At 32.1% G+C, this 24,229-nt stretch overlaps 4 protein-coding genes across 11 annotated transcripts; 1 reads left to right on the top strand and 3 right to left on the bottom strand.

The window, feature by feature from the left end:
* Positions 1–3,480: 3,480 nt before the first annotated feature.
* On the bottom strand, positions 3,481–5,688 carry LOC107892305 (thioredoxin-like 1-1, chloroplastic). The gene is made up of 4 exons (XM_016817346.2): positions 5,126–5,688; positions 4,608–4,787; positions 4,350–4,514; positions 3,481–4,085 (listed from the first exon to the last, which is right to left on the bottom strand). The coding sequence occupies exons 1-4, from the start codon at positions 5,372–5,374 to the stop codon at positions 3,840–3,842; spliced, it is 840 nt and encodes a 279-aa protein (XP_016672835.1). The 5' UTR covers positions 5,375–5,688; the 3' UTR covers positions 3,481–3,839.
* A 2,622-nt stretch (positions 5,689–8,310) lies between these two features.
* Positions 8,311–10,423, bottom strand: LOC107957690 (U-box domain-containing protein 9-like). Its single transcript, XM_041081931.1, has 2 exons — positions 9,820–10,423; positions 8,311–9,400 (listed from the first exon to the last, which is right to left on the bottom strand). Exons 1-2 carry the CDS (start codon positions 9,946–9,948, stop codon positions 8,582–8,584), a joined length of 948 nt encoding a protein of 315 aa, XP_040937865.1. The 5' UTR covers positions 9,949–10,423; the 3' UTR covers positions 8,311–8,581.
* A 2,884-nt stretch (positions 10,424–13,307) lies between these two features.
* Positions 13,308–17,956, bottom strand: LOC107892312 (pentatricopeptide repeat-containing protein At4g20770). Of its 8 annotated transcripts, none has more exons than XM_041081935.1 (6): positions 17,586–17,956; positions 14,699–17,421; positions 14,381–14,460; positions 14,222–14,277; positions 13,716–13,802; positions 13,308–13,624 (listed from the first exon to the last, which is right to left on the bottom strand). In XM_041081935.1, exon 2 carries the CDS (start codon positions 17,381–17,383, stop codon positions 15,062–15,064), a length of 2,322 nt encoding a protein of 773 aa, XP_040937869.1. In that variant the 5' UTR covers positions 17,384–17,421; positions 17,586–17,956; the 3' UTR covers positions 13,308–13,624; positions 13,716–13,802; positions 14,222–14,277; positions 14,381–14,460; positions 14,699–15,061. The 8 variants fall into 8 exon arrangements, with proteins under 8 accessions (XP_040937869.1, XP_040937866.1, XP_016672914.1 ...); XM_041081932.1 differs by having other exon boundaries at positions 14,159–14,277; XM_016817425.2 differs by lacking the exon at positions 14,222–14,277.
* A 3,493-nt stretch (positions 17,957–21,449) lies between these two features.
* Positions 21,450–23,592, top strand: LOC107892366 (tyrosine-specific transport protein). Its single transcript, XM_016817438.2, has 2 exons — positions 21,450–23,226; positions 23,332–23,592. The coding sequence occupies exons 1-2, from the start codon at positions 21,689–21,691 to the stop codon at positions 23,408–23,410; spliced, it is 1,617 nt and encodes a 538-aa protein (XP_016672927.1). The 5' UTR covers positions 21,450–21,688; the 3' UTR covers positions 23,411–23,592.
* Positions 23,593–24,229: the final 637 nt, after the last annotated feature.

The raw sequence follows: 24,229 nt of genomic DNA on the forward strand, positions 1-24,229 counted from the left end.
TGGATTCCCTTATTAGATTTGACTCTAATCCGATAGATTTATGTCGTCCGGTTTCTAGAATTGCATGCAATTTCACTCAATTATATTAGATCTACTATTAAACATGGATTTTTCCTCCACTGAATTAAGCACATTAAACATGAATCAATATCCCAAAAATATTAAGAAAAGAAATAAGCACACATAATTGAGAACAAGAATCAAGTATTTATCATGTAAAACAGAAATCAAATAAAAGAATTCATCATAGGTTTCATCTTCCTTAGGTATCTAGAGAATTAGTTTATAATCCTGAATAAAAATATTTCAAAGTCAAAAAAACCACAAGACATAAAGAAACTCATAAAAACTTCAGAAGAAATTAAAAAGAGATGTTCGATCTTGATGGAAATCTGATACAGATTTGGCTTCAATGGTGTTGTTCGAGTGTTTTCTTCAATCTTCTCTGATGGCTCCCATATCCCTTTTTCTATTTGGTATTTATAGACTTTAGAATGCCCAAAAAGCCTAAAAATTGTGTTTCTTCACGTGTTTGGGAAGCAATGTGTGAAACCGACATGAGCTGGCACATGGCCGTGTGTCCAGTCCATGTGACTCTTGAAATCCACTCTATTTGTTTGATTTTAGCTCGTTTTTCACTCCCAAATGCTCACCTAAGTATAATAACATGAATTAAAAATATTAGGAGCATTAAATCCACCAATTTGCATAAATGATCATCCAAAAACGCATTAAGAATGGGATTGAAATATGTTAGTTTTATCATTTGTCAATCAATAGTAAAAATATGAATAATAGAAAAAGGACAAACCTCGAAGTAAGACCGATCTGCAGAAGATAAGGCCACTCGAGTGAGATTATGAGCCACCTTATTTGCATTTCGACAAGTCTGCTGGAAGGACAGATGTTGAAACTGAAGCCACAACAGGTAATAATTGTGTAAAATCAGGCCATACTCGAAGGAGTAAAACTGTCGAGAACTTAAGGCAATAGCGACCTCCAGTCAGTTTGACTCCACCTCAACGTTATCCATGCCTGAAGCTTTGAACCTAGAGAAGGCCTCATGGATAGACATAGCCTCCGTAAGCCAATGTTCCATATTAGTAAAGAGAAAACAACATGTAAAATCCTTTAGAAACCTACCATTCATGTCCTGGACTAAAGCAACCAAACCAGTAACGTTCAAAGACTTGGAGAAACTACTTATTTTTAAAACTACTTATATATGAAAATTTATTTATAGCTCGATTAGTTAAATTTAAAGAGGTAAAAGTAGCATGGAAGCCGTTGTACTAAGAGTCAAATTGCATTTTGTTCCCTTTACTCAAAAAAAGGTAAATTAGTCCTTGTACGTTAGATAAAAAAGCAAACTAACCATTCTGATAAAAAATTCATCCATTTCTACTATTAAAATTGTCCTTGTACGTCAGCATGAGGTACACTTGACACACCACATGTCATTGTATGGTTATTCCGCTAACCATCCCAGTTTTTAACAATACATTTGGATTATATTTTTAAAATATATGACCAATTTGCTCTTTGATCTAATGTACGATAACTATTTTGCCTATTTCTCAAGTAAAGGGGATAAAATACAATCTGACTACTAGTATAAGGACATTTAGTACTTTTAATATTTGAAGACCTAAATGATTATCTTAATTTTATATTATAATTCATCACATTCTGTAAGGAGTGGAATTTAAAAAAAATACAATAATATTTACTAAAATTAATTAAAATTTGAAAATAATTAAAAAATATATCTATTTATTTAAGGAGTTTATAAGTTCAAATATAGTAAAAATTACGAAACATGTCTGGTCAACTAGAATAGAACCAACTCAATAAAAAGCAAAAAAGATTACAAACTTAAATATATTCGAATCTATAAACTAAAATAAATCTGAATAACAACCATACATGATGAGACTTAAACTAAGAATAATTTATGAAGGAATCCATAATAATTTTTAAGTGAAGGGTAGTTATTTATTAATATAGTCACAAAAATAAAAGTACTTAAATTTTATATAATAAATGACATATTTATCTTTATTTAATAAATTTATTATAATTGTTAATTAATTTTTAATTCAATTAGTATCGATATTGTTATTAATACAAGAAGATGTAAATTTAAATATATTAAAACGTGTTTATTCTTTTTATTTAATAGTAAGGTAAAATTATAAATAGTTTGAAGTATTATATAAAATAAATAAATTTATTATAATCATAGTATGACTTTTTTTATTATTTCATTGCTAAATTAAAGTTAGTGGTGTCAGTGTCACATAAACCGTGTATTGCGTAAGAAGGAATACACGTATCACCCTTTCAACTTTCACTCAAATTATTTTCACACCTAATAACTTCCACTTAATTCCTACTGCCCAAATAGTAACAAAGAAAAGGGCTGTCGGCCATCCCGCTAGGATTTGCTTTCAACCCAATCAACCAAGCACACCACACCATGACAACATTTCTGTGGATATGCCCCTCGACACCTGTGAACATAACGTAAGAGAAGAGTTTTGTTTACTTTCAAGCCATAACTTTGTTGCTTCCAAGCAATTAATTTGTTCATCATGGAACAACATGGGACACAGGTTGGATACGTTGCATTACTAATCAAAACCCTGAAATTTTCTGTTGGTTTTTGCTGCAATTGTCTTAATGATATAATGAAAGTAAACTGTAACATCTGTAATAGAAATTATTTGTTCATCATGGAACAACATGGGACACAGGTTGGATACGTTGCATTACTAATCAAAACCCTGAAATTTTCTGTTGGTTTTTGCTGCAATTGTCTTAATGATATAATGAAAGTAAACTGTAACATCTGTAATAGAAATTGAATTGTACTTTGGTTTTTATACTCGAAAAATAAGAATTTTTATAAATTATTGTTATAAAAAATTTTATTCAATTTTACTGTTAAAAATTAATTTATATTAATAAAAAATACACGTAATATAATTATTCTATAACCATATTAATTTTTAATATATAAAATAATAATCTTTTTTAAAAGAAAGAATCAATTTACTACTTTTACCTCTCTTTTTATAGAGGGTAAAACAAATCTAATCCATGCAAATGAAGTTTTATAATCTATGCTTCATTTAATGTTTTGGAGGATAGGATCCTGGACATGTTTATGGCCTTGTAATAAATCAGACAAAATTCCTACAAATTATTAAACTGCGGTTGAAGATGATGCGAACAGACTTGGCAATTCTCCAAACAATTCTTGAAGCTTCCACGAGTTCTATACCATCCACAACCAACCGGATATTTTTGGGTTTATGACAGAGAATAAGTGGCCGAGGACAGCTTCGTTTTTCAGTACAAGATCTGATACCTGAGTACACAAAGAGAGTAAATTCATTGCCCTTGAGTTGTCCTTTTCAGGGATGCCCACTTCTTCAACCATATCCAAAAAAGTAACAACACATAAATGCAATGAAATTTATAAAACTGCTTTTACTTTTCTATAATATTTTAAACCATACAATATGAACCATATATTTTACTTTCACATAAGTGGTTTATCCTTAAAAATGACAACCATCATAACATAACACATAAAGCTAGTTTCTCTTCAAACATGCTTCAATCAAGCAGGCTGGGATCCAGAAAAAATAAATCCAGTAGCCTGCAACTCCAAAAGGAAGACGATACCTAATGGCTTCACCTCCACTATGTTGTTCATTTCTTACATGAACATATATATATTTATATATATTAGAACATGAAAATCGAACATGTAGATAGTACTATAGTAACTGTACAGTGGGAACGGGGTTGGCAAAAACTATCCCTGACGATCATCTCCCCACACCAACCAAGGTCTTCTCCTCGCTTTCTTTTGGCCTGAAGGATGAACCGGATGGAACTTCTTCCAGCACCGGCATTTCTTCTGGTGCAGGATGAACTGGTTTCGGTGTGTAGTTGAAGGAAAGGTCTTTGTTGGCAGCTAATGCCAAAAGCTCCTTCTCCTCGAGACCTTTTGTCGGCCCAAGGCTGCATCGGTCTGGTGAGTGCTTGGCCAATGCATCTTTGAATTTTTTGATCTGTGGGATTATCATTGTGGTTAGAACATATATGATGGTAAAACATGCACAACAATTGACAAACAGTTAAGATACAAAACCAGTTACATTGAAGGAGCAAAACTAGTAGAGCCTCATCAATAACACAACAAACCGATAACTAAGATACACCATGGCCATCAATATCAAATGATCCAAAGGGACCAGTGGGTTTATTTCATTCTAATTACTAAAACGTATCTGATAAACTTTGCATCACAAGGGAGGGATAGAAACAAGACTAACCGTGGCATTGGTGCAGCTAAAGCTGCATAAACGACCCTGAGCTCCTCTATAGAACCTAAAGAAAGGCAACACATGTACATTAAGGCTATAACACATGGATTTATGCTCCTCATAGTTCAGCTTAAGGAACTGCACATCCGGATTCATCTCTGCCAATTGGCAAATCTGGCAAATCACAACATCCAAATCCACCATTAACACAACTATGCAAAAGAAAATAGATTAAAAAAAAAACTTCAAAAGTTTATATTATTATACCTTGGGATGAAGAGCCTTGCAGCCACCACAACCAGGAGAGAAAAAATCCACTATAACAAGTTTATCCCCAGCATTCAAAAGTGAGTCCACCAGGTCTTGTGCAGATGTCACTTCTTTCATATTTGGTTGATTCCCCTTCTCCCACCACTTTTGGGTTTTACCAATAAGCCCTGTTTGCATCTAATTTCGTTGAACAATACCACAAAATAAAAGAGACAAACCAATTAGAATGTTTCGTTTTGATCCTCTACAACAGATCAAAGTACCGGGAAAAAGGAGTGTTAAACATAAAAAATCATACTAATTAACCCTTCCAGAAAAGGAAAAATCTATTTGGGAATAGAAGTAAAATTTCTATATGAAGATTTGACCTTTGACATGTGAAAGCTAAACTAAGAACTACCTATAGCTAAAATAACAGAGAAATTCAAAATAAGAAAGTTCATAAAATAAATCAGAAAATACCCACACCTTTGGACCCAAAAAAGAGTTCTAAAATTAAAGTTAATTAAACCAACCTGTGCTTTAATGGGAACTCGACAGAACCTTCTCTCATTTAGACTTCTTTTCTCTAAAACAACCACTCTTTGACCATTAAAACCACTCCTCAAAGCTTGAGGTTCCAACTTCAAAGAAGGAAAACTATTCTTTCTCAAACAAAACGCAGAGATTCTCCTAGAAAACAAAGGAACGCCACCTTCTTGATTCTTCTTCTGACTACAGTTACAAGCTGTAAACAGATTTGACTTCCCCAAAACTTCAGCCATGCTTAATATTTCTATATTTTTTTTTCTAACAACAGGAACAGAAATTCAGATTCAAAATTGAAACTCTAAGCTTTATTCCCGAACGGAAATTAAAATACCGAATATGAAAATGAAGCGTTTTTAAGCAAAAGTTGCTTCTTTTATCTTTCTCTTTCTTTGTTGAGTAGCATTGCCGGTTCTGTTGGTTATTTTAAGGTCTAAGGATGGACTTTAACCGTTGATCTGGTTTGTCTTGATGTGAATCTAACGCTTGATGATATGTTGTGACTGGAAAATTTTCATGTCAAAACGTATTGGATAAGGCTCTTTGTCTTGTTTTTTTTTCTTTTAATATTGGTCGGTTTTTATGGTGGTAAGGAGATGCACGTGATAAGTGAATTTTGTGACACGTGGAATCAGACTTTAGATATTACAAAAGTAAAGGGCAGTTTCGGATATACAATGGATAAAAGGTAGGTTCTTTGACACGTCATTCATTACTTTAGTGGGCCAGCTTAAATTTTTTTGATAAATTACATCAAATGTCACTAAATTATTAATAAGTTTATGGTTTGGTCATTTAATTTTAAAAAGTTATAAAATGATCACTGAATTATTTGAAAATTTTCATTTAAGAAACTTAACTATTTAAACATTTTTATTCAAATTACCGGGCTGTTAACTTTTTTTTAAAGCTCAGCTAGCGCGCTGTAAGCTACAATTCGAGAATCGGTATAGTAGATCAGTACCATTGACGAGTAGAAGAACATACTTTAAACCTAAATCAATCTAATAGTCAGTGTTAGACATCAAAGAATAAAGTTGTTTGGATTTTGGTTCACATACTTGTGATATTCAAAACTATTTCATGAAAATAACTGAACTATAGAAGAAAAAGGGAATGAAAGCTTTTGACTAGTGCAAGCGATATAACAAAAAAAACCATACAACAATGATTTTAATAGCCTAGTGACTTAAATAAAAAAATTTGAATAGTTCAATTACCATTTTGTAACTTTTTGTAGTAGAGTAACCAAAATGTAAACTAATTAATAGTTTAGTGACCTTGAGTGAATTTACCCATTTTTTTTTTACTTATTTCCCTTTTCAACTTTTTTTTATTCTCTTTTGAGTTAATTGCATCATATATCCCAAAATTATAACCTTCATTCTAAATTGGTCCTAAAACTTTAGAATATTCTAATTACATCCCTCAAATTATTGAGATTATATCAATAAGGTCCTTCTATTACTAAAACCAATAGTTTAACCAATAAATGAAATGTCAAAACTTGTATGGCATAGTTTAAATAAATTTAAAAAAAATAGATGTTATAAACATCTTGGTTTTAAGTTTTCCAAAGCTTTTACAAAAGTTTTCTTACTTACTTTTTATTTTCAGTTTTATTTTATTTTTAATTTTTACTGTGCAATAATATTTTACTTTCTTTAATTTTTATTTTAAATCATATCACATAAGATTTTGACATGTCATTCCACGTTTAAATTAATGGCTTTAATAATTGAAGGACTTAACTGATATAATATCAATAGTTTAGGGATATTATTAGAATATTATAAAGTTTAAGGACCAATTTAAAAAGAAAATCATAGTTTTGAGATGTTTAATATAATTAACTCATTTCTTTTTCAAAAGCAAACTTACCTTCTATTTTTCATTTTTATATGCTATTATTTTATCTAATAATTGAGGGTATAAGATTCTTTTCTAACTTAATTATTTTTTTATATTATTACTTATTTAAATATTTTAATTAGTTAGGAAATTTATTACTTTCTGAATAAATTTATACATAATATAAAACTAGCTCCATTTGGGAGTCATTGAAATTAATAGGGGTAATTTAGTTATTTTACAATTTTAATAAGGGTAAATTAGGTTTTTTGGAAAAATTAATTAGATTTTAAATTAAAAAATACATTTATTAAGATTAAATATAGCCAATTTTGGTAATAAAATTTTAATTTATTATTAAGTGTTTTGAGAAAAAGTTAATTAGATTTTCAATTCAATAAATACTTTTATTGAGATTTTATTTTTATTGGATAACTTTTATTGAGATTAAAGAAAAATAAAATTTGAATTAATATTATTATTTATTAGTATGTATAAAATTAGTTTTTAAGAGTTTAATCGAAATAAAGAATATTTTATTAAATCAGTTTGTTCAAATAATAAAGATTTAGATAAACGAAAATACTAGATTCAAAACTTATTCATTAAACTTTTTTAATTTCTTGAGTACATATGATTTATTCTTGTCACAAATTAAATACATTCAGGATATCCTAAGCCACATAAAAATATAAGACAACAAAATAGTTCTTACTCTAATAGGCTTTTCTCACCATTACTATTACAAACTTTGAGATGAGTTCAACCCTATTAATGTCACATATAGAAGAGCTATTTGGAAACTCCGATATTTTTCCGTACAAGACTTGGTATTTGGTTTGCTGTGAACAAATATTTTTCAATTTACGCATGTTCCATTCTCCATACATTTTTGAGACCTAGCATTACTATATATATCAAAGACCTATTTGGAAACTCCAATATTTTTCCTTACAAGACTTGGTATTCAGTTTGCTGGAAACTCCAATATTTTTCCTTACAAGACCTGGTCTGTTTACTTATGCTCTATTATCCATACATTTATGAAACCTGATGTTGGAGATCACGTTGGTGCACTTGCTGGTGCGAGACAAGAAATGAGTACCATGGGCATGTTCAAAGAAAGTTCGAACAACAAACGCAACTAACACGATTCGAACTCAAATCACACTAAGACAATAAACAGCCTTAACTATCAAGCCATCGCATAGAATTCTCTTTTTAAGTACTTTATTCATGTGGTGATAAACAAAAACAAAAGAGTCACCATCAATGAATAAAGTACTGAAAATGTATCAGTTCAAAGAAGACCATATTGCTGATATAAAGGGACTGACTTCCACTATTGATAGAATTTTTCTTTGCCCTTTGCTCATTTGGACCAAAAATTGCCTGATAATTGGTATATGGAAGTTTTGTATACACATGCCCTAGTTTTTTACGCTGGCTGGTGGTAACTGAGCTTGAATTTGTTTCAGAACAACAATGAAAATGTACAAGTATTATTTCCCTATCAAGCAGCATATCAAGCTGGAAACAGCTTTATTTATTTATGCAATGATGCAACCGACCTTTAATTTCTGCAAGTGCCTTTAGATTACTCTCCTTGATTTCTTCTTCTCATCACCAAAAGAAGGTTTTTCTAACATAGACACATTAAACAGGATCTGGATGCAGTTCTTTCTAGCAATTTCAGAAGCGGTATTTCTTTTGATATCAATCAAGTATTGAAAAGTATCAGGATCCCCAAGTTCTTCAACGGCATCATTATGTGTAGATAGAACTGCAAGAACACCCAATAGCTCATCAACAAGTATACCTTCTTTGATCTTCTGTAGGATTATCTTCACTGCTCCTATTTTAGTAAACTTGTCTTGGTTCTCATATACTTTACAAAGGCTGCATATTGCAGAGGCAGCTTCTTTTATTGCCAATGGATGTCCTACACATATTACTTCAAGTAGAGGTGCAAGAGCACCGGAACTTCCAATGATGAACTTGTTTAAGTCGAGTGCCGATAATGATACGAGAGCAGCTATAGCATTTCTCCTTGTTTCATCGGTTCCATACTTCATAGATTCAGTAAGCAGAGGGATGGCACGAGGATGTCCCCCTACGAGGTGCTTATTGTGGTCATCAGTCAAAATGTTTAAAACTGTTGTGATCAAATCTTCCTGGAGCTCTGGATTTGACTCGACCTTGGTTAACGATAGCGGACTGAGCAATCTAGAGATGGCATCATTGAGCTTGGAAAAAGCTTCCCTACATGATGGTTTTGCCTTTGTCAGCAATTGAAGGTCTTTAGCAGCTTCGTTCTGATCAGGAAGTGAAGACGACAACTTTTCAAGCAACAACTCTACTAAAACTCGATCCACCATAGCGCATTTTAGGTTACCATCATTCAACCAGTTCTGAAAATTGATAACATGCGGTCACCACATATGATTTTAAGAAGAATAAAAACCAAATTTTATATGCTAAAAAAGGCAAAATGTTGAAGCTCTATAGTTTTGGAAGTTCAACCTCATTAACAATCATTACAGAGAGTAATCTGCATTACCTATTAAACTTTAATCTCATTAACATTGGAATGGTCAAAGATCAAACAATGTAGTTCCGTTTGTAACAAAATTAGCTTTGCATGCATAATGCAACTTATTATCTATAAAAGATTCTTCAATAAAGCCAAGAATTAGAACATTTACCAGTAGCTTTAAAGAATGAATTACTGATAGACAAGAAACCTTATTATGCAACAAACCAACCAAAATAATAAGTTTATGCTTAAAGAAAAACCAATTTACCAATACAGAAAGGTTAAAAGTCTAACCTGGCCTGAACCCAAGATCACAGGTTGCACATCCAAGAATGCTCTATCTCCGTCACCCCTTCCAAGACCAACCGTTTGATTCAGCTTCATCTCTTTTAAAAGAGACAAAAGTCTTTTAGATTCGTTCATTATATCAATTTTGTAGGTAGCATCATCTTCAGGAATCGTTGTCACCACTCTTTCCAAATTCCACTACTTTCTCTAAATCTGTTTCATCCCCTACTGCTGATGACTTTCTTTCTTCAGCCATTGAAGATGTTTCTTCCCCTGTTGCTGATGACGCTTCTTTTTCAGTCATTGAAGGCGTTTCTTTTTCAGCCATTGAAGTTGTTTCTGCCCCTATTGCTGATGAGTCCCCTTTTTCAGCCATTTAAGAAGAAAAGAATAACAGGTTCTTTTGAAATAGAAAGGAACAAGATCTTAACACCCAATGAACAGAAACGAAGATGTAAGTGCTGAAATTACAGGGATCAAAGCTTTCTTGGCGTTCTAATAGCAAAGAGATAAGTGGAAGAAAAAGATCGTAATTTGGAGTGAGTTTTTTGGCGTTCTTCCTTTGTTTTAGTGAAAAGAAGAGAGCCGTATATTGTGCATGTTGATACTCTAACTATATATAGAGGTGAGATATGGATTTCATGTCAAATAGGCTTATACTTGCTGACCTCTTTTGCCATCTGTCAAGCAATTCTCAAAAAATATTTTTTTAACTTATTCCGTATTATCTTAATTAATTGAATTAAGTGAATTTATTTACGAAAAAAAAAGACTAAAGAAATAAAAGAAGTTAAAATCATCAGTATAATTTCATATTATTTGAGTTTTTTTTAATTTAATATTTAAATTTAACTTAAAGAATTTATAACTTAAATCAAATCGTATCATGTAGCCTAATGAATGTTTCATATGTATATTCTAATTACTAATAATTTTATTGTTTAAATTTTGATTAAAATTAAATTAATCGATCTAATCGATTTAATTCTGTTAATCATTCGGTTATTCAATCTAATTTGGTCGGAGGTCAATTAATGATTTTTTAGAAGTTCAGTTATAAGTTAATTCAGTTTAAAATTCGGTAATAAATCGAACTTAATAATTAATAATACAAATTATACGTAGTTTTAATTCGGTTAATTGGATCAAATGAACGTTATCAATTTATTTATTTTTATATATTTTATACTTGTTTTAACCAAAAATAAAAAAATATAAATTTCAGTTAACTGATTAAATTAATCAAAATATTTCGATTCAGTTAATTTTTTTAAAAAGTTTTAATTTAGGAGTAAAAAATTCTATTAATTTAATTAATATTAGTTCGATTGTATTAAAGAACCGTAGTTAAATATGCAAAAACGATAAATACCACCTAAAATATAAACATGCTATTGATGGATTGGTGGTGAGAATAATTTATATACCTATATAGATACTGAAGGTCCAAGGCTTCTTCCTTTTCCTACACCTGACACATCCATTATGCTCTCTCTTTACATTTTAGAAAAATGGTTAATTTTAGTTTTGATCCTTGTAATATATTTAAATTAGAAATTTAATCTTTATACTTTAATTTCTAATATAAATTGATCCTTATATTTGTATAATGTTATTAATTAATGTTGTTAGCTTTTCGATTGAAAGATTGCGTAGTTATATATAATTTGAATACCCTAAAAATTTTAGAAATTAACACGTTGCTTCCCATTTTTTTAGGTTTGCGTCGCTTTTCTTGATATTATAAAGCAATGGTCAAATTTTAATTTTAGCCCCTAGATCATGCTGAAACTTGACATTTAATTTATATACTTTAATTTTGACATAATTTGGTCCCTACTTTTATGATATCATTAGTTAGTCTGAATAGTTAATATTGTTAACTATTTCAATCAAAATGCTAACATCAATTTTTCTTGAGAACACTATTCCAACAAAAATATTATTCTATTATGACAATTTCGAATGGTCATTTTTTTTAAAAAAAAAGCCGTAATCAACATTTTCAATGTCATTTTTGTTGTTACATAACTATCAAATGAATTTTTAAAAAATTTCAAATATCCAGCCAGAAAATTTAATATAAGAAATTTAACAGTGGTTACAATTGGACCTAAACTTTTAATTCGAAAAGTAGAGGACTATATTTCTAAAAATAAAATTAGGTGGACTAAATTTCAAATGTACAAACTTAGATAATATTTTAACCTTCAAATTTTTACTTTATAATTTGGTACAAACAAATAATTAACCCTACACAAAGCGTGGATCGAAAATCATACTAGTTAACAATGAAAATTATGAACGAGGAAATTAATATTTAAAATATTTTTTTATATTTATATAAATCATTGATTTTTAAATATTTTTTATTTTTAGTAATTCATGAATAAATTAGGTAAAATCTAAGTTTTGAAAATTTGAGATCTATATTTTTCATAGTAAGAAGAAATTATGCAATGTGTAGATGTTAAGAATTATTATTTTAAAAAAAAAATTAAAACCAAATTAATACAAATATGTGAATTTTGGGAGATAATTTTATTATTATGTCAATTTTGATAACTATCGCACCATCTTTTCATTACCGAGTTAGCAGCTAATGACCAAAAAAAAATGGACACAATTAGTTGGATGATCATTTTATAACTTTTTTTACAATTGGGTGATCAAAAGAGAAACTTAAGCATATTTGGATGACATGTAATATAATTTATCCTAATATTTTAATAATAAATGTAATTTATAATTTATAAACAAATGTTGTATGATATAAAAATATGAATATCTTAATAACATGAATATAATTATTTATTTAAATCTTACTTAATTTTATTTATCACTTTTAATTCTAATGTGTCATTATTTGCTTTCATATATATATATATAATATAACTTCAAATTAAGTTTTAATTGGATATTAATTATTATTAAATCTATACCATATATTATTATAAATTAAAATTTTATTATTAAAAAATGATTTTTAAAAAATTTAGGTTTGAGTTTTAACTTGGTGTAATTATTTAGTAGACTAACAATACTATTATATAATTATTATGAGTTAATTGAAAATAAAGCACTGCATAAATACCAAAAAGTTTTGTAAAAAATGCTATTTGACATATTCTTATAATATTTATTTTATATTTAAATTGTTGTCACGAAATTAGATATAAATATAATTTTTAATTATGTATTAATTTAAAGATTAATAAATGATTTTCACACTTACCTAATTTTTTAATTCATTTGGGTATAGCTCACACCATCATACAACTATATAAATTCAATCATATGCTCCATTTTGAACAATCAACATGAAAACTTTCAACTTCAAACATTTCAAGAATCCACATGGGAGAAATTAATTTATCAAGACATCACTGCAATCATATGCTGATTCTTATTCTTGTGAATTCTTGCTTGCAAATTTTATAATTCAGAAGCAATTGTACTGACAATGTTAAGGATGGAAACCAGAATCATGTATCTTCAGAATAATCAGGCCTTAAGACCTCTCTCTTATTCATCAGATGATAACAGAAAACAACTTAATTCACAAACAGCTCATGATTTAAAGAATCTACACAAGTTCTATGATTAACATCCATGATGCTATGAAAGCACAACGTTTGCTTTCACCAATCATGCCAAGAACGTATTAAGTCGCTCTATACATAGTTTAAAAGAATTAACATTCATAAACTCTGAACCCCGTTACCTTTATAATATTTTTCTCCTCTTCAATCACACCCTTGATGTAGGCTGAGTTCATGTTTCCAGCTTGAGTAACATATGATTCTCTCTCCTATGAAGAAAAATACACCGATGATATTCATCATGAGATACCAACAGAAAACTTCCTACAAAAAGAAACCACGTATTGGGATAACCATTACCTCCTCGTAAATGTTTCTCAAAGTCCAAAACCCCTTCACGTCAATATCAATCAAATTTCCTTTCTTGTTGGTTTCCATAAAGCTTTCCTAGGAAACACACCAAACGAAATGCATAATTCAGTTTAGTTTGTACAAACCCTCCACTAAAGAATGGTCATGAAGGTGCAGTTTAATTCCTTTTTTCAATTCCATCTCTTTCCATTTTCTCACCAACCAAGATGAATTTCAAAATGTGGTTAACATGTTGCATGTAAAATCAGGTCATAAACAATTTTAGGGACATACAAATAGACAAAACTCCTAGGTGCTTGACCAATTACATGTTTCTCCTAACTAAAAGAGTTGGGACTCAAGTTCATGCTTCCCACAAAGTTGTACCTTCTACAAAATAATTGAATATGCAAACAAAAAGACCCAAGTTTGACAGAATGTTCACTGTATACCATCAATAAAGAATAAAATGCCATAAGAAAAAAAAGACGTAAATGCACGTCCAAGAGTTCTACAAGATTTGAGGTTTAAGGTTCCAATCCCTTCTCCCCCTCATTAGGATTTCTCAAACCTACCAAAAAAACAATTTGAAAATGTAAATAAATGGATGATATAGAAGAATGTAATGTGAGGAATCAGAAACGAGAAGTTTACAAGAAAATATTAAAGGCAACCTGTGTTGCAAAGAAATTATTGGTTTGACAGCATTTTGATCTCCAGCTATGCCCTTAAACCTTTTCAACTCATTCTCTTTCTGCCCACAACGGTCATGCATGTCAGCCAACGCAATTGCCACCATTTCACCCCAAATGACATTTCAACAGTACGTGATAATATAAAAAACCCAAACCTCAATATCACTAAAAAAGGTGAAGCATAGAAAAATCCTAATGATCATTGATCAATGATCACCCACCAGAAAAAAGAAAACAATAGGTAAAGTAATAGTTTTTAGCTATATATATGACTAGGGGAATATAGGTATTTATTACCACTTTAGAAAGGCACTACCATCCTGTGAGCAGCAGGGGATGGCAACATGGGCTCTTTTGTGGGTTCTTGGGTGATTCGCCACTGAAGCTCCACTTCAAAACTCTGCAACATTCTCCACCTTTTTACATAAATAAATAAGTTAAACAATAAGCAAACTATGGCCAAATCATTTTGGTAGCGAAGATCATTGGTTTGGCCAAATCATTTTGGTAGTGAAGATCATTGGTTTCCCATGTCATTATCTTGGCCTTCTATTGAGTGATTTTAGTTGCATCTTCGGCACAGCCCACAAAACCCAAATGACTGATTTCTAACATAGAGAGTAATGTAGTCAAAAGCCTCATTGACCATCCATAAATGTATCACCCAACAAATAGACATGTATCTTGCTCCTTATGTTCAGTCCAACTATAACCAGGATCCTTAACAATCTGCTTTTCACTCATCAGCTCTCTTATAACTCTTACATCATTCCATCTTCCTAAAGATGAATAGATATTGGCTAAAAGCACATAAGGGGTAGAGCTCTCAGGGTCCAGGCGAAAGAGTTCCTCTGCTGCCTGTTGAGCTAAACTGACATTACCGTGGACTCTACAAGAACTAAGCACAACTTCCCATACAATTGGATCATCTCTATATGGCATCTTTTCCATAAGGAGCTCTGCATCATGAAAATGACCAGCTCGGCTGAGACAGTCAATGATGCAAGTATAATGATCCAATTCTGGGTCAATTCCATGCTCACTCTTCATTGAGTTGAAAATCCTGAACCCCCAGTCTACTAATCCTGAGTGGCTACAAGCAGTCAAAACAGCAATAAAGGTTACAGCATCAGGTTTCGCACCTGATGCAATCATGTCTTCATATAGATGAACCGCCTGATCTCCATATCCATTCTGGGCATATCCATGTATCATCTCATTCCATGTAACGATGTTTCTGACAGGCATCATATCAAAATGCTTCCGTGCCCCATCTATGTCACCACATTTACAATACATATCAACAAGAGCAGTGCCTACAAACACGTCACTCTCATAACCATCTTTTACTATCTGAGAGTGGACCTGCCTACCTTGAAATAAAGAAGATAATTTTGTGCAACAGCTCAATACTGTGGCATAAGAGAACTCAGTAGGCAACATTCTACCCTGTCGCATTTGCTTAAAGAGCATGAAAGCTTCTCTGTTTAGAGAATTAAGAGTAAGACCTGCAATCATAGAATTCCAACAGACAATATCTAACTCTGGCATGGAAGAAAATATGTGCTCTGCCCTTTCTATCTTCCCACACTTTGAGTACATGCCAATCAGCCCACCAGCAACATAATTGTCAGTATGAAGAGCAGCCTTTTGCAAGGCAGCATGGACCTGTTTTCCACCCTCCAGAAAGGCCATTCCAGCACATGAGCCAAGGATGACAGTCACAGTAGTCCGATCAGGTTTTACACTTTGAAACTGCATTTCCCTAAAAAGATCTATTGCTTCTCTGTGATTCTCATTCTGGGAATAGCCAGAGATTATAGCATTCCATGAAATAACACTTGGGCATGACATGTTATCAAACATTTGACGTGCAGTTTCAACATCTCCACACTTTATACACGCTGCAAGCATATTAATATATGTAACCGCATCAGGTTTAAAACCACTAAACTGCATTCTTTGAAAACACTCAATAGCTTTCCCACTATTTCCTTTCTGGCCATATCCAGCAATCATTATATTCCAGGACACAACACTGGGTTTTCCCAAAGTGTGGAAAACCATCTCAGCACTCTTCATAATCCCATTCTTAGCATACATATCAAGCAATGAGTTGCTCAAATAAAGATCACGTTCAAATCCAAGCTTAAATGCAAGACCATGTATTTGTTCTCCAAGTACAACATTACGTAATAATCTATCTCCATTTTCGTAACAGCCAAATTCATCATACTCTCCCCCCTTTGCACAAACACTCAAAACAGCAGACAATGAAATGGAATCAATCCGAACCCCTTTCCGAGACATCATTCTAAACATCTCCAAAGCCTCAACGACCCCGTCAATCCTTCCTAACCCACCCATCATTGAAGTAAATGTAACCTCATTAGGTTCATCAATGTCGGCAAAAATTTGAACAGCTTCCCTCATAACCCCACATTTAGCATAAACAGACAATAACCCATTACAGACAAAGATATTCTTATCAAGACCAATCTTAATGACAAGACCATGACATCTCTTCCCAAGCTGCAAATCAAAAACACTTCCACAGGCACTTAAAACGCTAGCAAAAGTAATATGGGTGGGCAAAAAACCTTCCAAAACCATAAGCTTATAAACATCCAAAGCTTTTTCCTGGTACCCATTTTTTAACATTACACTAATCAGGTTGTTCCAGGAAACAACGTTTCTTTCAGGCATTTGTTCGAACACTTTACGGGCAAAAGTTAAGTTCCCAGTTTTGCAATAGAAACTCAAAACGGCGTTCCAGGAATAAATGTCCTTCTGAGGGGTATTGTGGAATGTACAATGAGCATATGCTGGGTCGTTGCATTTGGAATAGAGTTCAATGAGACGGTTGCATAGGAAAGTATTGCTTAAAAGGTTGGTGCGAAGAATGTAAGCATGGAGGACTTTGCCTAGCAGAAGAGATTTGTTGTCTATGCATGTTTGCAAAAGGTTAGCTATGCCCTTCATGTTGCTTTTGCTTCCTACTTGGCTGTATTTCTTGCAGACTGGTAAACACCAATTCAAAAAACAAATGATGTCAAGATAAATTGGGTTAGTCAATTCTATTCTACCTTATCAGCTATGGAGCTCCAATAAAATGAAATCAATCATATGCACATAAGTGAAAGCCGAACATCAAACAAAGTCGAAAGGATGTGTAGTTGTGTACCTAAAATCCAGAGTCGAGGCTCGGATGTGCAGCGCGGAAAAATGGTTTCAAATAGCGGTGGAGCAGCAGCCAGTTCGCACCACCACTAAGAGAGCAGACAATATCTCATGACTCGAGCAGAAGAAATGTTGTAAGTGAAGTTTAGGCTGTAAAAAATGACCTCATTTAATTTCCTTGTCCGTCGGAAGGAGAGGGCTTTTGGTCAAGTCACTGAAGGAGGCCGGGACAGTAGTGGACTATAGAGGTGAGAAGCTTGTTTGGCGGCGGGGTATCTTGTGTTTCATGGCCGGGCTACCGCCCGAGTTCCGAGTTTGGAGAAAAAATTTAGCCTGGTTTAAAATATAGGGCTCCGCCCTTTCATTTAAGGCTCAGGCCTGGTCTGGTCTACCCTAATTTTTTAAGTGAAGTAACCCAATTGTTGTTTTTTTTTTTTGGTCAATTTTAAAAAAGTTTTAAGTTGGTCGGAGTTTTCTTTTTGTTCAGTAGAGCTTATCATTTTTTTGTCATCCATTTTATTATTATTTTTGGGTCATTTTCTGTTACTTGTTTTAAGACTTATGAAGTGGCTGAGTTTAAAATTGATATAATAACACATTTAGTTTTTAATGATTATATATTTTATAAATTTGATCTTAATTTTAATAAAATTAATAAATTTAGCATTTAACTTTTACATATTATATCAATTTAATCATAATATTTATATTGATATATTTAAAATTATTTTATATTCATATTAAATAAAAATAATTATATTAATATTTAAAAAAATCCCTCTTCTCCCTCCCATTGTCCCCTCCCTCTCCTCCACCGTCCCTGGGGGAGGGGTAGGAGGAAGGGGAAGGAAAAATGTATTTTTTTAAATATTAATATAATTTTTTATTTAATATTAATATAAAATAAATTTTTTGTATATTAACATAAAATTATGAATAAATCGATATAATACGTAAAAGTTGAGGATTAAATTTGTTGATTTTATTAGAATTAAGATCAAATTGATAAAATATGTAATTGTTAAGGACTAAATTATAATTATACCAATTTTAAAACCACCATGTCATCCTCCTGTCCAAGTCTTATCAGCAATTAATAGAAAAAGACGAAAAGAGATTAACCCAAAAAGTTTGGTGGCCAATTTAAAACTTTTTATAATTAGGTGACTAAAAAATAAATTTGACTATAGTTAGGTGACTTCTATTGTAATTTTCTCAAATTAAATGTCTACTACTATAGTGTAAATATTTATAAATATTAAAATGATTGTATATCAAATTTTAATAAATAAAATATATAAATTTATTACATATTAAATTAAAAATAACTTAAAATTACATTGGTTTAACTATTTATAAATATGGACAAGGTTATACAAAAATTTAGGTCCATATTTTTGGTCGAGTTGAACTTGAATAAATATAAAGTGTGTTACCATTATACTTAATCTAGAACTGAACTCGACCCAACCATAAATACCTCTAATTGAGTTCATATCATCGACCTATAATATATATGTAAATAGTTTGCAAATAGAAATGTAAATGGTTTAGAAAATTATTTTATCTATTGATTTACGGCTAGAAGTATGATTTAGAAAATAATTTGTTAAAAAAAATTGATGTTTAATTTCCTCATAGATAGTAACAAGTTTGCTTTAGTATTGTTTCTCGTTATTTTTAAAATGTGCCTTTAGATTTATAAGTGATGTTAAATAGACAACTTTTAAAACTAAAATTGCTTTTGAATCTAAAAGCAAAAGTAATATTTTTTTAACTTTTGCATTTGAGAAAATAAACATTTTTAATCCTTATTTATAATTTAATGTATTTTATTTAATATTTATATTGAATTGATAAACTGTAATTTATACATATTTCTATCCCATGCTTAGCACATTTATGGATGGTTTCTCTTTAGATTTGGTGAATTCTATGCTCCTAATTCTTTAATTTTATATTTTATACTTAGGTGAGTATAGGAGAGTAAAAAGAGCAAGAAACAGGCCGAAAATGGAGAAAATGGACCCAAATGGGAAATCAACACGGCCTGGACTTCCTCACACGGGTAAGCCACACGGCGATGTCCATTTGGCAAGATCGAAGCACGACTTACACGGGTAGACTACACGTCCGTGCCTATTTAATAGCCTTGACCACGGGCTGGAGCAATCGCACACGGGCGTGTCCTTGTCAAGCCCAAGTATAGTCCTATTCGGAAAAGGCCACTTTTGAGAGCTCTTAGGTATTCAAAAGCCTATTTAAACACCTGAGGAGGCACTTAGAAGAGACACACGGAGTAGGAGGCAAGGAATTACTCAAGGGAAGCCGATTTGATCCATCTCAAAAGCCGGATTCATCATCAAGACTGAAGATCTCCCTTCAATTTCTATTCAGGGGTTTTTGAGTTTTCTTTATGTTTTGTTATCTTTATTCTTTGAGATGTTTTCATTTATAATTATGAACTAAACCCCCTAAATACCTAAGGAGAATGAAACCTAAGATAGATTTTGTTATTATTATCTGAATTGTACGATAAATATTTGACTTGTTCTTAATTATATGTTCTTAATTCTTGCTTTAATATTCCAGGATATTGATTCAAGTTAATGCTCTTATTCAGAGGAGGAAAAGACCCTGTCTAAGAGTAAATTTGTCGTAATTAAGCGGAGTTGATTGCACGCCTAGAGATAGGGTGACAAGATTTTGCCGGATTAGGGTGAAACCTAATAAGGGAGTCCATAGATCGAGTTAATGCAACACTAGGTGTTAATTAGAAAGAGATTTCAATTAATCAACCTAGGGTTAAACGTTATTAGTCTCGAGAGATATAATAATATAACTTAAGGATTTCTACGGATCAAGTCAAATGAATAAATCGTCTGATTCAGAGTCAAATAACAAGTGAAGTCTAAGTAGATTTTTCCTTGGGTATTGTCTTAATCAATCGAGTTTTCTCAAAAGCTTTTCCCTAATTTTCTCTCTGTGCATCCTTAGTTTAGTTAATTAGTTTAGATAAACAAACACCTTAATTTTTAGGCTAGATAATAAAAAGGAAGTAATTACTAGTACTCTTGGTTCCTTTGGGTTTGGCAATCCGGTCTTACTAAAGCTATACTACTGTTCGATAGGTACACTTACTTTCATCGTGATAATAGTTAGTTTCAAGAACGATTAATTATAAATTTTTAAAACCTGTCGCGAATATCACGTACCATGAATACATAATTATTTCATTATTTAAATTTATTTTAAATAATTAATATTTATATATTTATATTTATAATGGTTATATTTTAATATTTAAAATATAATTTATATATTCAAAACAAAATATACAAATAATTAACATTAATTCCTTAAAAATACTTAAAATTTAAGATTAATGTTGTTTCTCAAGAGCAATTTTTAACACTAATACTAAACAGTTAAATTTTAACTTATTTTTTAATAAATACTTTTTCACGATACTTTTGAAAAATTATTAAAAAAAATAATTCGAAAATAAAATGCATGCTTCATAAGTTGTTGAGTGCCAATATTGCAAATAAAAAAATATGAAAGTAGTATTTCTCTAAATCATTTTGAAAAAATAAGTAGGGATAAAATAAAATTAAAAAAATTGATTCCATATCTGTTTTAAAAATTAATTATTTTGAAGATAATAAATGTTATATTCTAAAAATATTAATTTTAAAATTCGAAAATGGAACGTGCGCCAGCAATACTTCATACCCAAAATATAAAAATGTATATTACCAAATATTTTATGAGTGTAAGCCCACTTTTAACGTGGCCCATGAAACATGGCTTTGAATGGTTGCTCTTCTTTTTTTTCTTCATGCTGCCTTTGTAACATACATTTAATATTGATGAGTCCCATTCTTCATTCTTGCCCCTCTAATTGGTCTATATAGATCCATGATCTCCTCCATATAAGGTTATTTGTACTTCCACTCTGGCAAGATAGAAGCTAAGTTTTTCCCCTGAGCCTTTCCCTGCCTATCAGCCTCCATTCAAAGATTCTCATCACTCTAGAAAGGGGAAAAAAATTAAAGTACACAAGATTCTCTAAGATTCTTTTGCTAACAAAGTTTTCTTGCCAATATGTTACTTTCTCACCATCCATCTTTCATCTCATCATTGAAGTCAAGACTCAGTCTTCCATATCTCTACACTCAGCCTCACAGGCTGTCCATTCCCTACACACCGGTATTCAAGAATAAGCCTCTTCCATTCTTTGCCATAACCCAACATTTCTTCTCTACATTACCCTCCAAGAATCACCAGCCGCTCCTTAAATCTACACCCCAAAGTTCGGCACTTCCTGTTTTTCCCCTTGATGATGAGGAACATAATGTTGAAACAGTGAACAATCAGCTACCAGAAAGATCCCAACAAGAAGACAAGAGCTTCTGGGGTGCTGTTAGTTTGATTATTGGTACGGCTGTAGGGCCTGGAATGTTGGGTTTACCCGCTGCAACGATAAAATCAGGTCCACTTCCATCAACCATTGCCATTATTCTTTCTTGGGTTTATGTTATTTCCTCCATCATTCTTGTTGCAGAACTAAGTTTTGCAGTAATGGAAGAAGAGGGTGTAGCGGAAGTGAGCTTTACTGGCCTTGCAACAAAGGCATTAGGAAGTCATTTTGGTGCTTTTGTTGCGGTCATTTATGCCTCCCTTAGTTTTTCTTTATTAGTGGCTTGTGTTTCAGGCATTGGTTCAATAGTGTGTCAATGGTTTCCTTGGATGAATTTGTTATTGGCTCATGCTTTGTTTCCACTAGCTGCTGGGACTGTTATTATGTTCTTTCCGTTCAAGGTCATTGATGTTTCAAACAGGCTTTTATGCTTCCTCATGCTTTTCTCCATTACTGCATTGGTGGCCATTGGTTTATCTGTGGCCAGAGCAAATGTATTAAGCTCCTTTGCCCATGCCTCATGGAGTCTATCATCAATTTTGCCTGCAATTCCTGTTACTGTACTCACATTAGGATTCCATGTTATCACTCCTTTTATTTGCAAGATTGCTGGAAATTCAGTATCCGAGGCTCGAAACGCAATACTGATCGGAGGGGCTGTTCCTTTAGTTATGGTTGTGTCATGGAATTTGATTGTTTTAGGACTGGCTGGAAATACCTCCCCCAAAGACCCTATATCCCTTTTACTTTCAGTGAATCCTTCTGCTTTGTCTGCAGTTCAAGGCTTTGCATTTTCTGCTTTGGCAACTAGCCTGATAGGATATGCTGTAAGCTTTCCAAAGCAAGTTCTTGATACTCTGGAACTGATCCTAGGGAAAACAAATTTGCAAAAGCAAATTCCTTATCAATCTCAATTGGTCTCTAATGGTTCAGGCAAAGTTGGTTTTGTGATTTATTCGAGTCAGCATGAATGCGGAAAGTTCGGGAAAGTTTCATTTCGATCTGCTTCAGAAGATGAACAACTGTTAAGAACAACTGACCTTAAATCATTAGAAATATTTGTAATGCCACTAGTGCTCAGTGCTCCAGTTCTTATAGCTTCCTTCTTCCGCTCAACTTTTTCAAAAGCCCTTGATTTTGCTGGGGTTTATGCAAACTGTTTCCTCTTTGGCATCCTTCCCCCTGCAATGGCATATATACAGCAGTCAAGGAAGAAGCTCAGGTATTTGCCTAAATATACCAATGTACTGCATATACCCGACAGAACAAAGATAAATATGTGCACTGCATTTTCCCCATTTCTTGATTAACATCTTCAATTTGACAGGTTCTCGATCCTCCCGGGAGGAGACGTGGCGCTTGCACTACTTTTTGGCGTCGCAGTTGTTTTGGGGATATGGCATTAGATGACTAACAGGTAGTTCTGACAGAAAAAAAGATTGTCTTTTCAGACTGACATGAAAGATATCTTCTATGTAGTTAAGATCGATTCATTAGTTGAAATGAATTCTAATATTGAAAGTCTTTCAGATAGCAATATTGTATTATTTAAACTGCAAACAATGAATATAAATCATATTAAACTGAATGTCTCAGCAGGTGTTAATCATCTGATTTCTATTTCATATCTTTATTAGAGATACTTGAACAATCTGTCTCATGTGAAGAGGCAGATCTCCTTAAATGAAGAAGTTGAGATCCTTTTGGACTAAGATTTTCTTAAGGAATCAAAATGATACAACATTTTCATTTTGATACTAAATTCAGACCATGCTTCCTGCAAAATGTCAGTGAGAGATTACTTTTTTCTCCCTCTATGCATGAACCATCACCAACAAGGCAACATCTATGGTATGGAAGATACAGAATCCCTGAAATCTGAACTAATAAGTTCAGTCTCTTGTTGCTCTTGTTCATATCAATATATCAAATTAATTTTTGCTTGAACCAGCAATAAGAAAGTTTACCTTACAAATTAATTGTAACCGTTAATAGATGATGGTAAAGAAAGATGGCATCTTTGAGATTTTCATTATAGCATCAAAATAAAGCATTGAGAGTGTAAGAGTGGGAAAATGAAGGCAGTTGAGAGTGAAAGTGGACTTATTTGGGACTCTTTGGTTTGTTTGGGTTTTTTTCTTAAGAATGAGAAATTGGAAGTACTTTTGATGGTTGTGTGTTTTACCGAGGAGAATGGGAGAGATGGATTTGGGTTCGTTGAAGTG

The sequence above is a fragment of the Gossypium hirsutum genome, chromosome A11 (assembly GCF_007990345.1).
Source record: "Gossypium hirsutum isolate 1008001.06 chromosome A11, Gossypium_hirsutum_v2.1, whole genome shotgun sequence".
Lineage (NCBI taxonomy): Eukaryota > Viridiplantae > Streptophyta > Magnoliopsida > Malvales > Malvaceae > Gossypium > Gossypium hirsutum.

Excerpts from the sequence above, each read along its gene's own strand:
- LOC107892366 (XM_016817438.2), top strand. The coding sequence starts at position 21,689 with ATGTTACTTTCTCACCATCCATCTTTCATCTCATCATTGAAGTCAAGA. Across the intron at positions 23,227-23,331 it reads CAGTCAAGGAAGAAGCTCAG|GTTCTCGATCCTCCCGGGAG; the intron begins GTATTTGCCTAA and ends TCAATTTGACAG.
- LOC107892305 (XM_016817346.2), bottom strand. The coding sequence starts at position 5,374 with ATGGCTGAAGTTTTGGGGAAGTCAAATCTGTTTACAGCTTGTAACTGT. Across the intron at positions 4,788-5,125 it reads GAGTTCCCATTAAAGCACAG|ATGCAAACAGGGCTTATTGG; the intron begins GTTGGTTTAATT and ends CAACGAAATTAG. Across the intron at positions 4,086-4,349 it reads TTAGCTGCACCAATGCCACG|ATCAAAAAATTCAAAGATGC; the intron begins GTTAGTCTTGTT and ends ATAATCCCACAG.
- LOC107892312 (XM_016817431.2), bottom strand. The coding sequence starts at position 17,383 with ATGAAGGGCATAGCTAACCTTTTGCAAACATGCATAGACAACAAATCT.
- LOC107957690 (XM_041081931.1), bottom strand. The coding sequence starts at position 9,948 with ATGAACGAATCTAAAAGACTTTTGTCTCTTTTAAAAGAGATGAAGCTG. Across the intron at positions 9,401-9,819 it reads TGATCTTGGGTTCAGGCCAG|AACTGGTTGAATGATGGTAA; the intron begins GTTAGACTTTTA and ends ATCAATTTTCAG.